The sequence below is a fragment of the Lissotriton helveticus genome, chromosome 1_1 (assembly GCF_964261635.1).
Source record: "Lissotriton helveticus chromosome 1_1, aLisHel1.1, whole genome shotgun sequence".
NCBI classification, from domain to species: domain Eukaryota; kingdom Metazoa; phylum Chordata; class Amphibia; order Caudata; family Salamandridae; genus Lissotriton; species Lissotriton helveticus.
The window spans coordinates 323914350-323930340 of record NC_136057.1 but is presented as its reverse complement, the minus strand read 5'-3'; the positions used below and the strand labels follow the sequence as shown (position 1 = coordinate 323930340).

At 41.1% G+C, this 15991-nt stretch overlaps 1 protein-coding gene across 4 annotated transcripts in view; it reads left to right on the top strand.

The window, feature by feature from the left end:
- The window catches only part of DGKI (diacylglycerol kinase iota), a 679239-nt gene that overhangs the window by 281839 nt on the left and 381409 nt on the right, over window positions 1-15991 (top strand). Inside the window, exon 21 of one of the 4 annotated variants that reach the window (XM_078671824.1) lies at window positions 11487-11549. The exons of the other annotated variants lie outside the window; for them this stretch is intronic. Within the exon in view, the coding sequence (XP_078527950.1) occupies window positions 11487-11549 (63 nt within the window). The remainder of the gene's footprint in view (window positions 1-11486; window positions 11550-15991) is intronic. 4 annotated transcript variants of the gene reach the window in all.

Genomic DNA, 15991 nt, shown 5'->3' with positions numbered 1-15991 from the left:
ATGCCCAAACAGTAGGGGGCCGGATCACATGAGTACCTTCAGGCACTGTCAGTGTACCCGACCTACACCCTGTTTTTTCCAATCAAATTGGTGCTGAAGACTCAGGCGACATTCTTACCAAACATTGCGACTTCCTTCTACATTGGGCAGCCCATCACCCCACCAGATTTCTTTGGCCACCCTCATACCTCAAAAGAGGAGGAACGGCTCAATGATTGGACCCCAAAAGGGTGCTAAGCTTTTATATAGATCATAACAAGGACCATTAAGTGGACAATCAACTTTTTGTGGGGTTCTCTGGATCAAAGGAAGGTAAGGCTGTTCAGAAGAGGACCTCATGAAGGTGTATTGTCCTCTTCATTAAGATCTCCTTTGTCAAGGCCAAGAAGTAGCCTCCGTAAGGCCTCAGTGAACTTTCTGCCAGGTCCAAGGTTGCTACCACTGCATTGACAGAAGATGGTCTCTGTCCTCTATATCTGCAAGGCTGCAGTGTGGGCGTGACTACATACATTCAGAAAAGCACTAGTGCCTCAACAGCCATGTCTGGCAGGAAGACCTCTTTACTCGCTCAATTCTGCTCAGCTCTGGTTGAGCCCACTGCACTGACCAGAAGGTATTGCTTTGGTATCAATGCTGAGGCGAGGAATCTGCAGTAACCATCAATCAGAAGAACAAGTAACTGACCTTTGGAAACTCTCTTTCTGGTGGATACCGCAGATACCTCGCTGACCTACCCCTTTCCTGTTCTACTGAGTGGTCTCTTTTTAACTTTTAAAAAGGTCCCAAGTTAGAACTCCGCACGCTGTCACAAACTATTTCTTCAGGCTCTACGTCTGTGGGCGTGGAAAGGAATGTGGCAAGGAATTGACCTCAGTGCCTAGAGGTGGAACCTATATGCGACGCCTGCTCTGTCACTTTGGCGTGCATGGGCAGTGCTACAAAATTCTCCTGATCCAGTATTGCGCCTGGGAGCTATTCTAAGGTGAGCAATCTGTGGTAACATATTGTATATACCAGAAATAATGTTACTGAAGTCATGTACCTTGTTCAAAAGCCCCTTTTGCACTGAGTGAACAAGCTTGAACCCTACAAGGGGAAGGAGGTTATCTTCAACCAGGAAAATAATTTAGGACAGTCTTTTAAATCTATTGGCAAAAAATCCATGGGGTGTATGTATGTATATTGTATTTTACAGCTCATACCTAGCCAAAAGGCAGCAGAGTGCTGTATGTGGTGAAAGACAATCATAAAGTCAATGAGTAACAGGAGAGGAAGCTGGGCTTCTGATGGTTAATGCATTGTAATGTAGTGTTCTATAAAGAGGCGAGTCTTCAACTCTTTCCTAAATTGGAGCAGTGTTGAGGGCAATCTTGATGGATACAAGGATGTTATTCCCGATCCTTAGTGCATAGATGGAAAAGGCATGATATCTTGATTTTTCTTTATTACACTTATTCTGCAGTATAATGGTATCCTGGCTGCAAGTGTACGAAGAGCCACCAAACATGGTGAGCTTATCTACAAGATAAGCGGCAGTGCTAGTCGTAATGGCTTTGTAAATGATGCATCTGGTTTTGAAGATGGTGCTAATAGAAAGGAAGCTAATAGAGTTCCACCAAGATGGGGATATTGTAATCATATTTCTTCTGCCCATTGATGAAATGTGCTGCGGCATGTAGGATGTCAGTAAGGGATGCCAGAGTGTAGTTTGGGAGGCTATGGGGTAGCCAATCCAGATGTCAGAGGATGAGGACTTGAGCATCAGTTCTGAAGTCACTTTTTGAAAGAATTGATTGGACTTTCTTTTTAGAAGAGAGAGCTGGTATGAGGCTGTCTTTATGATTTTGGCAATATGTTCTTTGAGGTTAAGGTTGGCGTCCACGGTAAATCCATGTGACTTGGAAGAGTTGGGGTTCGAAGCCTTCCATGATCAGGTTTGTACTGTGTCTTGTTTGTTGTTCTTGGCAAGTAACAGGATTTCTGTCATGGTTTGGTTGAATTTCAGGTAAGCGCTGGACGTCCAGGCCGTGATGATATGCAGGCAGTGTTTGAGGAGTTCGGATATCGGAAAGAATAGGAGACTTTCAAATAGGCTTGTGTATCATCACCATATTGATTAATCTTAATGATGTTTTCTGTCAATAGAGCACCAAAGGGTAGGAGACAGTATGGTTCCATGGGGGACTCCACACGTGATGGGGGTTTTTGGTACTCTAAAGTGTCTATGTGATTCTCTATGCTTCATCCTTTTTCTCTTTAATAAAGTTTGCTTTTGAATGAGGCGCTCCCCGTCGGCCAGTGGTTGTAGGTGGATGTGATGTCAACGATTGCAGCATTTTCAATAACACGATTTAAACCATAAAGTGTCCATGTGAACAAAGGGCACCTTTTACACTCATATCCTAATTTGAAGATGGTCTGGTGCACCATGTTGTATACATGCATTGTTTCCGATACTGCATGAGAGGATCATTTATAAGCACAATATTTAATGAATAGCTAAATCTCTGTATGGGACGCAGTTTTTTTGTGAATTTGCACATAATTTCTACAACATAGACATGATGGAGGAAACATGAGCTGCACATGCTTTAATAATTCAAAGTGGGAATGACGGTCTTCTCCTCTGACATTTAAATGCTGATCTATTAAACGCCTCAGTTAAGCCACAATTTTATGAGTTAGAGGTTGATTAGGGCAATTCTTTAAATATAGGACTGTGCGTAAAATGTAGGTGAACATTTTGAGCTTAGTTTTCATAAAGATTTTACTGCTTCTCAGCTGTTATCCAACAAATTGTTTAATCTGTACAATACACTAAATTGACTGCTAAACCTTTGAAATAATGGTCACTTTCAAAATGAGTGTAAAATGCTGGTTCGGACTCTCTGTTGAAGCTTTGCCCACCATGTAGCATATTATGTTCATCTTTATTCAAAAAGAGAGTACCGGTGCCCCCTCAGACTCAGCTCAAGCACCAACCACCATTTAACTTGATCCATCTGGATCTAAAGAGCTAAGAATTGGAGTAGGACGGGGAGTGACAGCAGAGTGACTCGGAAGGCTATGGTAGCCTTTCCCTCTCCAACCTCAGTGCAGCATCTGTCTCCGTTCTGCGGGTGCAAGGATACGGCCTAGACGTCATGTCAGTAGGGTTGCCACCTTCGTTTGAAGCAAAGTCTGCAAATCTGGGTAATCAATGCCCATTTTATGTCCTATTTTTAATGAGGCTATATATCTATATACATAGGTGCACATGCCTATGTATTTGTGCTATGCTGTAATAGATGCCATTATTAAACTCAGTTACACTGATATTAAAGACCATGGTGGAGTGAAAAGCTGAGTTGATTACAAAAGAGATCTGAACCTTTGATAATCAGGGTGCCCACAGATGTCCAAAGCAAGAAATTTTTTTGACTGATCTATCTTAAAAGTTGTATATGCTGCCAAGTGTATCAGCTGGACAAATAGTTCTTGATAAAGGGGTGATCTGCATTTACAACTTTTTAACTTGTAAAATGGCACAAGTTGTTAATTTGTCTGTGGTAGAGCGCTGTTTCTGATCGTTACCTGGCACTTTTAAAGAGTATACATACATGTAAATCTCTATGTTAATATAACAGATGTTAATATACTCAGTTTTATACTGGTATCCTTTACTTTGCTGTTTAATTAGTGTTGAATACAGTGAGGTGACTTAAAGTGGGAAACACATGTTTTGTACCTACAATAATGGGACTTCTTCAGGGCTGTAAAAATAGACATATTATGGCTGTAAAAACAGAAAAATTGCAGACAGAATATTCTCATAATTATTGACAAGTAAAATAATGTATTTATCAGTAGCCACGCATTGATAGGCCCAAAATGAAGAAGCCTATAGGTGATTTTGTGTATCAGACTGTATTTTCATCCAGGGTTCTTCTCCTCTCTTGTGCACCTCAACTATACACATCTGATTGCATTTCCATTTCGGTGTGCTGCGAAAGATGTGTTAGTTAGAGGTCGACCCCTGTTGATACAGTAAAAAACACTGCATCTATCAAGTAGTAGCGTACACAAGAAGGTTGTTTTTCCTAGCCAAGTCAAAAATACCCCCCGATTTGCTCTTATCTTTACCTGCTGATACATACTCAAAGCAAATCACCCTTCCTTCCCCCCCAAAACTTCCTGCTTGGTTTTGCTAATAACCTCTTTGCGTATTCAAAGGTTTTATAAATGTTGTATCTATTAAGTGTGCTAAATTACCCTTGTTACAATAAATAAGGCTTAATGTTTTGGTGGAGTCAGGAGCAGTCATAACATCTTGTTTTCTCTGTTTCAGCTGTATATTGATATCAGTTTGAATCCCCCTTCGCTGCAATAGACATTCTGGCACCTATTGCCATAAAAATGACTGACCTCTTGTCAGAAAACACTTAATTGAAAAGCATTTCTCTTCATGCTTGCTGGTCAAGAGACGCATGTCTTTAATTTTATTAGTCTGTGTCTATAGGTGTAATTTAACGTAGTGGTACACATTTTTTCTTTAGGGCTATAGCATTACCTAGTAATTTAACACACAACTATATGTTTACATCTCTTTATTCTACATTTCCTGCAAAAGTGTGTGTTTTTGCTCATCTTGACTAAAAGGTCCTTGCTCTTGTAAAGTTAATGATTACCTTACCCTACACTTCTCTACCTTGAGTTAGCGCTTTTGTGCTCCTCACATATCAGTTTCCTTCAATATAGAATCAAACTAGTAGTCTCACTCCTAAAATTCTGAAAACTGTTCAATAGACTCCTTTTTCAGTGCCCATCTCCATCTGCCAACACTCCCCAGTAATAGTGACCTAAATGAACTTGTATTGCGTACAAACCTTGACCATTATCATTTCTGAACTCTCCCCAGTAATCCTCCATATCATCTTCCTTATGCCCCCTCACTCATGTAACATGCGCGTGCCAGCGTGTTTGTGCTGGTTTGAGGCACATGACACAAAATAAAAAATTGTACAAACCCTAAATCCTCAAAACAACATTAAAGAATCATAGAACGCAATAAAAAAAATACTGACTAGTACAAGACCCCAGAAAGAATACCAGAGGACTTAACACTATTTTCAGCTAACTGTAAGCCCCTATGGTTACATCCAGAACCATATAAGTATCCCTAAAATAAAACATACAGACTTGTTATAAGTGCAGGTCAAAATCACAAACTTAATGATTTCTGATGCTAAAGTCCTCAACTGTTGCAAGATCTCAAAGTGTAATTTTGCTATTGCACATTACCTTCAGATGGGCCTTTACAGTGGCGAGGATCTGAGCAATTAGGCTTGTAACAGATGCATGAGCATTTAGTTAAGCTAGCTCGACTTTCTTCATAAGAACTGCAGAGGCCACAAAGGTATTGCCACCATAGGCATGTTTGGAACTAGAAGAAATCTTAAACTTTCAAGAGAGTTTTCAAAGGATTCCTCACTGTAGTTTGGGAACTGTGATATGAGTGCCTGACTATTGGACAGGATTTGACAGCAGCACTGTGATAACACTCAACCTCAAAATCTCCCAGACTGTTGATGTTCGCGGAACCCGGCTCAATTCCAGGCGTGAATAACAAGCAGTTATTAAAATGGTCCCTACAAAGACAGAATTCCTCATTTTCACAGACAATACCAAATAACCACAGATTCAAGTCTGGCTATTTGGCATAAACTTAAACAACTTCTCCCCCAGCTGACAATCAATGTAAAAGCTTGTGTGCTCATTCTAAACACAGCTCATTCACTCAAAGAACACATCGCTAACAAAACAAAACCAGCATTGTATCACCTGTCCATCCTGAAACAAGAGAAACTCTACTTATCCGAAACTTTCTTCAGAACAGCAGTTCAAGCCCTAGTCCTCTTGCACTTGGATCTAGGTAAGGCTGTTCTCAATGGTCTCTCTGACACTACACTAGCTGTTGTGTAGTTCCCAAAAATACATAGGATCTGCATGTTTGTAGGACAACGTAAGGGCTTGGTGCCAAGACTGGCTCTGGGCACCCCGTAGGATATGTTGGCATATAGACCAGCGAGCTCACAGTGAGACCATAAGCCCCTTAACCTTACCAAGGAGCGAACAGCATCTGGAAACCATCAAACATGACAACCCTTGACCCTTCAGGGATCGTGGAAACAGTACAGTACTTTTCGCTCGTTCAATCGTGCCCACTTAGTCTCAGAGAGATACACAGAATAAACACTGGGGATGTTTTAAATAAGCATTTATTGAGCCAGCATCATTCTAGTATAAAACATATGTGCTGCAACAATCAGTAGACAGAAGCTAACATAAGAGATTCCAAGCACCAATAGAGTAAATAGAAGGTAGAATTCTACCATGGTGCTAAAACAGCTAATATATGCAAGCATATAAACATGATAATAATCAAGCATACTCCTACGATGCAGACCCTACCTAAGTGTACCTGAGTGTACCTATCATGTATGTGGGTGTAAAGCCAAGAATCCCCTAGGAAAGAGCCAACCCCATTACCTGATGGGAGAGAATGAAGGACCCCATCTTGGTCACGAGTAGGACACCCTGCAAGGGATGTCAGACCGCTGCGTGTGGAAGCTTCAGCGTGCCGGGACGTCAGTGTCTGTGTGTGGTTCTTTTATACCAAAAAGGTTGCCTTAGGGGTTCTACCACAATTGATGTGTTGTGAGTATGATTATGTAGATGAGCCTGAATCAATAATTGTACCTATGCAAAGTAGCCTGGTCGCCCTAGGATAAAGATAGCGATGACATTTGCACAGAGTATGTTAATTCTTTTATGTACGTCATAGGCTAGGGGTTTTACTAAGACTCCTCATGCATAATAAAGGAGGCCTGGTTCCAAGGAAACCAATCAACATTTATTCAGCACATAACCAGGTAAAAGATAATTGCTAGAACCGTTATGCATAGCAAGGCAGGACAAATGTAGGTAAAAGGTCATTTTGCTACTTCGGCTTAGTTTAGGGAACATAACAAGCACCCCTCAAATCCATCCTACATACTGAAGCTTGCCACTTCTTCTCTTCACTGAAGAAAGTACATTGACTCCACCTCCAAAACTACATCATCTTCACACCCAGTGCCATCACTTACAAGCCCATCAGAAAGGGCACCTGTACCCACGTTTCAGGTAAAAGTACCACAGCAAGTGGACATTACCAAATCAGGAGTCAGGGCATCGCCTCTCTTGAGTTGAAGAAATGCAGGAGGAAAAAGACCAGAACTCAGTTCTTCTTCATTGTGCTTTCAAGATCACTGACACAACAACCCATATCAAGAGCAGAATGTTGCAAGACTCACTTCTTCAAAAAACGACAAGGTGATGGAAGGAGTACTTGAATTACTATCAGTCACTGGTGATTGCTTGGGCCAATCTAGTTTATCATTTTGCCCTCTATACCACTCCAGACAGAGACCAGTTTAATAAAAATCAGTCTATGTCCTGCTCCAGTAGGAACAGTCCTGCACAGGTCCCCACCAGATTGGAACACAAGCAACCCCAGACGGATGTATGACACTACAACGCATGCTTTTACCACGTATGCTGTTACAACGCAGTTTTTACAATGCATGCTGTTACAACCCATAGTACTTTGGGGTGCTGGATAGTGAATAGTTTAATTTACTATTCCAACTCCAGGCCCCGTGGATAGTAGGGAAGGTGTTGGATAGTAAATTAAATCTATTCCCTATCCTAGAGCGCCCCCCAGTGCAATGCAGTGTAATGGTTTTCGTTGTAAAACCTGCGTTGTAATAGCACTGCGTTGTAAAAGTTTTGTTGTAAAGGATGTTTCCCACCCCAGACGAGTGTTGGTCTACTTGCGTCTTTTCATAGAGCTGTAGCATGAGTCCTGTGGCTGGCACAGTGTGCACAGGACCCATGTCTAAGCATACCCATCACACTGAGTATTGTTGTCTACAGCAGCAAACATTTAGGTGATGGATACTTCAATTAATATCAGCTATTGGTGATTGCCCGTATCACTTGTTCAAAGAGTATTACCTGCCTGCACAATAGAAACTCCATGTGTAAACTGTCTTTTAAAACTTAGATTGAGTCATATACGTGGACTCTCATTCCGCCGTTCACTGCTCCATTGCTTTCTAGCTAGTGTGCGCTCTACAATTGACAATGCCAATACTAGGAGGTTGGAGGTATGGGCTAGAGAGAAGTCAACAGTGATCACCGGATACAATATACATTATTAGGGAATTCATTAGATAAAGATGATGCACAAATAAGTATACATAGTGTTTGTCCTACTTAAAGTGAGGTTTAGACAGAAGACGTAGGCACAAAGTGTATCTATATATAAAGAGTACGATATACACTTATGGCTGCATGAGTTACGAACATCCCAGTAGTGGACTTCTTTTAGCCATTGTTTGAGCTTGGTGCTGTACAGATGGTGGTGTCTTTGGGAAGAGGAGGGATGCTCCTGGGGATGAGGGTCCAGATAGTGCTGCAACACAGGTACACCCCTGTTGCAATGTTTGTAGAGTCAAAGGCAATGAGTCTATAGACAAGCTAATGAACTGACTCTCCAAAGATTGAATGAGTAACTATGAGTTAAGAGGTAAGCAACTGATTCCACGCCTCCTGGATGGTATGTTGATGGACAGCTGACAGGTGAACAAAAAAATGGTCCTCTTGCAAGAGCTGTGTGTTACATCAGTCTTACAGGGAACACTAGAAGCCATTCAGCCAATTCCTAAGGCTGTGCTTGATCGAAGCCGAGACAATTCAGACCGTAGAAATTGAATGTCTCCATATCCACAGACATGGTTCAGAGAAGTACCAGAGACAGGGTTCACTTTTCTACACCTTGGGCAAAACCAGATACTCCTTGCAGCCCTGTCTAGAGATGGGAAGTTCAGAAATGCCCTTCTGAATTAAGGACTCAGCCCCATCCCACTAACTGACTGAGAACTGGGGCAAGTGGATAATGCTGTCCGGGTGATTGAGACTGACGCACTTCTATACAGGCCCATCAGTACCCGAAAGGGGCCACACGCACACTTAAATTAGCTCAGTTCTTGTTGGCTAATTCCATATGTTCTACTTTCTGTGATACCAGTTTACAAAACCAGATCCTTTTGCCTGAAGTGATGCAGTGACTTAAGATCTAGTAGAGTTGAATTATCAAAAATTGAACTAAAGTCTTTCTTGAGTTCTACGTTCTTACAATTAGTTAATATGGGTCTGTGTTTTCTTACTGTCACACCCTAGGCCAACCCCTCTAATCTGCCAGGATGTTCTCTTCCCATTCATGTTGTTATAAATGTGTCTCTTCTGGGATGTTTCTTTCTTGTTCTTTTCACTATTGCCAGGTAGTCATGCGATGTAAACACTTGCTCCAGAATAGAACAAGGGATATGGATTGTACTACTCCGCACAGTAGGATCAAGGAATGATTCCACATGATTGCTGCCTGAACTTGATACAAGTTAAATTCCTTATTCTTGTGCTCTTGCTTTATCAGCTGGGAAAACGTATGTGTTTTGTTTCCCATTTTTCCTTTTCCATTCATAGTCATTTCTCTCACTTGGACCATCTGATTATCATGATTGTCTGAAACCACGCTTGTTTCCAAAAATCAATTTTGTGTTTGGAAAGGCGATCTAGTAATTGCCATGTTTCAGATTGTTCTAGTGTCCTGTCTTCAGGACACTTAGATTTGCTTCTTAGTAGGATTCAGCTAAGTAAGAGCTTGCTATCTGTTTTCTGTGCTCTTTGCTTGTGTTATTTCTTTATCCTGCTAGCCACTCCAATTGCTTAGGTGCCTTTCTTGCTCTTTCTGTTTTCTACCAATGTACTCCTGTAGCTGCTGTGTGACAGATGATGCCCATTTAGCTCTTCTGTCTCCTCGCAATTACCTTGGAGTGTTCCTGGGGGGTCTTTATTATGATATTTCATGTTAGAGGTACAGAGCGATAAGTTAGCCCAATTGAGGTTATCCTGTACAAGCGAGAAGTACAACATCACCCACATAGGAGGAAGGCGTTGCTTATAGAGAACAGCAGGCTGCAGTGCAAGCTAGCAGTGGAGTTCCCTGGCTTCAGCAAGCTTACTTGTGACTGTCTGGCGCAAGACCTAACTTATGACTTTATTGTGCTGTTTTGTAATGTTTATCTCTGTCATCTTTGTGAAAAACACTCATTCCAAAAATGTCATCAAATGAGTGATAATGAAAGGTTCTTTTCTTCTTAACCAGTGTTGTTAGAGCTTGCCTTTGTTGAAAAATTCAAAATTGAATACCATATTTAAAAAATATATATAGTATTTAATCATTTTTTTTCATTGATAGTATTCTAAAACTCTTCATCAAAGGATGTTGTGAGAACAGCAGTTTGTCTTGAAATAGATATTGAACCAGCCTCCTACAGAATTTCATACCGGTTTGCGTGATCATGTGCATTTGATATACTATTTTGAAGAGCCCAAGAGAAATCGGTCAATTTGTTGTTAATGATATTTTAATCGCAAGGTTTATTCAGTTAGTCATACTAGTCTCATAATATTCTCAAGTAATGCCCTGCCACTCACCCTCTCTAGCAGTCAGATTTGCACTGAATCATGACCAGTTTTCCCATAGACATTGCATACAATCCATTTTGCTATAGCATTCCTCCATTATACAGTATGTTGCAATTCAACAAATTCCTTATACAACCAAGAAAGTTGAAGGGGAGGCCTCCCCCATTTAAGTGCAATACCGAACTTGGAGAAAGACGAGCTGAGTACACTAATTTGGCCTCTACCAAGTATCTGCGGGATCCACTAAGAGCCAACACAGTCAAGTATTCTAAATTTCAGTTTTAAAAATAGCTTTTCCCCCAGATGGAACACACGGGAGGTCTAGTCAAATTACAGGGGTATTTTCGGTATATCTCTTAAGTCCTTCTGGTGGAATGGTTAGAGGGCGTCTTCTTGGGCTTTGACATTCCCTACACTCATGCAATACATTTTGCACAGAAAAATACACTATAGTTAGCTAGCTAGCAGCAGACAGGTATGGAAAACGCAAGCTAAAAACACAAAGGAGACACTAAGACAGCTCATTTATTTTCATCAGCCTTGGTCCTGTCTTTTTGAAGGCTCTTCGCTGCCACTGCCCATATTCCAACCTCTGCATTTTCAGGTAAATCTCTCCTGCACTGCTTATATTAGAATAAAGTACCATGGAGCTATCCTTCCCCCGAACGTTAAACATATGGCCACCAACCAATCCCCTTTGCCTCTGTATTTGGCTCTCACCTTGAATTATGCACCCTTGATGCCCTATTCTCTTTCCCCTTTGATGTATACCTCTAGCCTCTGTTTAAATGTTGTGTGCCTCTCTCTGCCTCTGTCTTCCTCTTGCTTTCTTCCCTGCTATTCCCTTTGTGTGTTTGCTCTCTTTTGCTTCCTGTTCAATGGCTACCTCCACCCTCCCTCGCTCTCTGCCTCAGTCTCGATAAAGTGCATGCGGTAGACTCGAGAAGGACCTCGGCTCCTCCTGACTCCTTCACCATGTAAGTATTTTTATCTCTTCCCCTCTGCCTTCTTCCTACATCCCTCCTAGGCTATATATTTCAGTGCAGGTGTGTGGCCCTTCCTGAAGTGTACCTATCAAGATTTCATGTATATTCAAATAAAATATAATCTAAATTGTAAAACTTAACTGGGCCAAGGGGCCCGATTCACATTAATAACTTAAGACAAAATCCTAAACTTACTACTTTTGGTATTCACAGAAGTTAGGATTTTGTCTTAAGACAGACTTAAGACAGACTTAAGTTAGGGTTCTGTCTTAAGTCTGTCTTAAGTCTGTCTTAAGACAAAATCCTAACTTCTGTGAGTACCAAAAGTAGTAAGTTTAGGATTTTGTCTTAAGTTAGTTCTGTGAATCAGCCCCATTGTGTCCAGCATCTCAAAAGGTTCTAGTGGATGGAAGCTATAAAATAACTCTCTTAGGAGAGCATAGTTATCTTTTGTGGTGACAAAGAAGTAGAGAGCCAGAGCTGACCACCCAAACCTTTCCTCTTCACTATGTAAACTGTTACTGTCTGGTGCGTAATACCCAGCTAATATCTTCAGTCACAAATAATTTGGATACTGTGGTTTAACTCGCAGGTAATGCATATCATTAAAGATATTAAAGGCAGTCGTAAGGGTGCACTAACATTGTCAACATCTAGCTCTAACATATGATATATTTATAAAATGGAAAACTGTGTGGTTGCTTTCCTAACAGAACAATATGTTCACAGTGGTTTGAAGCTGTAATACGGTTGTATTACAATGCTGTCACCACAACGCATTGCCATTACAACGCGGTAGTTACAACGACTGCGTTGTTAGTACGCAATACCAATACATGGCAAGTCATTACAATGACTTGCTGTAGGGGGCGCACTGGTATTGGATTTAAAATCACCTTCCCTGCTGTTGCGCACACTGGAGTAGCAATAGTAAATAATACTATTCCTAAGTCCAGCACGCCCCCTACAGCAAGTCGTTGTCATGACTTGCTATGTAATGGTATTGTGTACTAACAATGCGGTCATTGTAATGACCGCGTTGTAATGGCATGCGATCAAATCGCATGCGTTGTATGGAGCTATATTCCTGCATTACCACTGACAACATCTAGATGCCCTCACACTAAATATATTGCTCCTGCAGAGACTCCTGGAGTTATACTTCAAGCAATACTTCTCATCATGCACATGAACTGCAGTTGTAAGTCTGCAGTATCACTGGCCACGTATGTATGCCTTTTCATATGAAGCACGTAGAAGAGAGAGTCTTCTGCAATTACACTTGCAATATAGAAAATCTTCATAGATATCAAATTAAGTTGTTAGGCCGCTGTAAGAATGTCAACATCTAGATGACCGTGCACAAATTGCATTGATAATGAAGGTTGTTGAAGTTATTGTTGGAAGAAATAGATATTGTTAAACACATTAAATGTAATTGGATGACTGCCTTAACGTTGTCTACATCTAAACGTTCCACAGAGTGTATAAACAGGAAAAATATATTTTTCCACAGTCCACAAATACATTAAAATAAAGCTCCATCATTTGCGGCTTCTATGTTGTGTTATTTAAATATAATTTATAACGTGCACGAATCGCCCCGGGAGGGATATCTCGGCTCCACAACCAAAACCACAGGCAAAGCAGAGACGGTTGTGTTTAGAAGAGCACTGTCTCAAGTAATTTTCTGAACTGGAGATGTTCAGAACACATTTGAAAGTGCAAAGGTAACCTATTCCAATACGAAAGAGCTAGATCAACCCCTGTACGGGAATTTGACCCGTGGAACTGTCAGCAACACTTTATCACTAGATCTAAGAAGTCTAGAAAGGTGATAAAGCGAGAGCCTAGAAGATACGACGCTGGGGTCTCTCCCAATCAGGAAGTTATGTGCCAGGCAACAGATTTTAAAGTTACTCCATTACCAAATTGTTAACAAATGCAAAGTACGCAAAAGAGGGAAAGGTCCCGCTCCGGATGGAAAATTGCTGATGAGACGGGCGGCGGTGGTTTGTACCATTTGGAGTTTCGATAACAATGTCTCATTTGCCGAAGCTAATAAGGCATTGCCATAATCCAAATGACTAATAACCAGCACCAGTGCCAACGTTTTTTCTTACAGGAAGATAGAGAAAGGTGAGGCCTCTCCTCGACAAGCGCACAGTGTAGAAACAAATGCCAAAAGTGGACAACACCTGTACCTTCATAGAGAGCGTTTGTTCCAGTTGGACACCCAGGTTTTTTACCCCAAGTTCTGAAGTGGGAGGACTAAAACTGTTGAGCCTTGCCAAACAACATGATTTGAGTTTTATGAGCATTCAACAGAGGGCAATTAACTGTCATCCAATCAACAAAAAATTATTTGGTTTAGCTGCGTATCATCAGCATAAGTTATTACCTCGAATCCAAAGGCTTTAATGATCTTGGCAAGGGGGGGCCATATAGATGTAAAATGAGGTATGGTTGAGACAGTAGCCCTTTGGCACCCCCTTCTCCAAAAGCATGGTACAGGATTTATAAGAGCCCAAAATAATGGTTTGGGTTCTGGTGGAAAGAAAATCGTTGAGCCATTGCATTGCTAAGCCCTGAATTACCACTTCCAGCAGTCTATGAATCAGCTCGGGATGATCAACAGTATCACATGCTGCGGAATAATCCAGCAGCACGAACAAGGAGGGAATGTGGGTATCAAGGGAACATCTGATAAGGTCAGTGACAGCTACCAGGGCAGACTCTGTGCTGTGAAAATGTCGAAACCCAAATTGTGACGGGTCCAGAATCTTACTGGCCTCAAGGTAAACCGTGAGATGCTTAATAATTAGACCTTCTAACAGCTTACCAAATAAGGGCAGTAATGAAATCTGACAGTAGTTAGTAAGGTTTGTGTGTCACAAGTGCGCTTTCTTTTGGATCGGCATAACCTGAGCCACTTTCCAAGCCAAAGGAATCTTGCCGGTATTAGCAGATAGATTAAATATAGAACATATGGCAGGAGCAAGCAGATTGGATAGGATAGTAAAGATACTAGAAGGGCGGATATCCAAGTGTGATCCCGATTTAGCTGTGGTTAGCGCTATCTGAATTGCCTCTTGAGAAAAGTTACTGAACTTGCCTAAGTGAGTGGCACAGGTAGAAGAAGGTGAATTCAGATTAGTTTCCTCACAGGGCTAGACAGACAAGCTTGGTAAGTTGTGATCGATTGCTTTTAATTTATCATCAAAATAATTAGCTCGAGAGTCACATAGTGCTTGTGATACAGGAATTTATTGTTAGCAAGAAAGGGGTTGACAAAGGCATTGAGCACTTTAAATAACTCTTTAGATGAGTTGCCAGCCTGTTTAATTTGGCTGGAGAATGATACTTCCGTTCTCTTTTGATGTTGCTGTGATAAATCTTTAACATTGCTCTATAAGCTTCATTGTCCGATAGCAAATGTGTTCTGCGTCATTGTATGTCTAATTTTTCCCTATGATGTCATTATGTTACTATTGGTGATGTCAGCTATAATGTCAGCAGTGGTATAATAGATGATGTAGGTTCTCATATGATGTAGTGTATGGAAGAACACATTTTTGTTTTCATTTGTTCTTTTAAAGTGTGTACTGCTCAAGCCCCAACAGAGTTCCAGTAGCTCTTTAAAACCAAAATGAACACTCTTAGGCTTAGATTTTTCTGCTGTCATCCAACATTGTAAGGTTAAAGTACTTGTGCCTGCTTCCTGCGTGGACGCCTGATAATGCCAGTCTGTAAAGAAAGCTGAAGACTAAAAGTGACTATGATTCTATTGTCTTATTAGATGAGGCATCTGCCAAACGCTACGCCAAGTTTGTTTTAAAAAAGCTGGTCGCCTACGGTCTACTGGAATAAACCTAATTTCTTTACAAAAGGGAAACTTTTGCTGTAGAAGTGGAAATATATTGATTTTGTTAACAATCACTAAGAAACATGTTACAATGGGGAGGCTGGCGGTCTAACCAGCTCTTTTTATACTTTTCCAGCACATTTGATTAGATTGTACATTGTTATGGTCAATAATGAGCAAATAGCTGGTGAATTGATGCATGTCCGAGTTGCCCTCCAAAGTCATAATTAAGTCAGGATAGCAATAGGTCAGTATAATGAATTTAGAAAGAAAATTCATGTTCATCATGTAGTAAATGGATGCAGATTGGCTCCTCTTTTATTTTCTTTACACTGCAGATGTCTTGGTATGTCCATCAAAAAAAGCTTTTCCACCTAAAACTGGGAAAACTAAAAATTTTAAAATTATGTGTGCTGCTGACTTAGGGCCTGATTACGAGTCTGGCGGTCTTGCGACTGCTAAACTTGCAGTGGTGAAGGAGTGGGGGTCTTCCGTTTTGCCAATTACGACTTTGTAAGTCGTATCGGCGGTGGATCGCCGGATGCACCAGGGAACAGCCGTTCCCTGG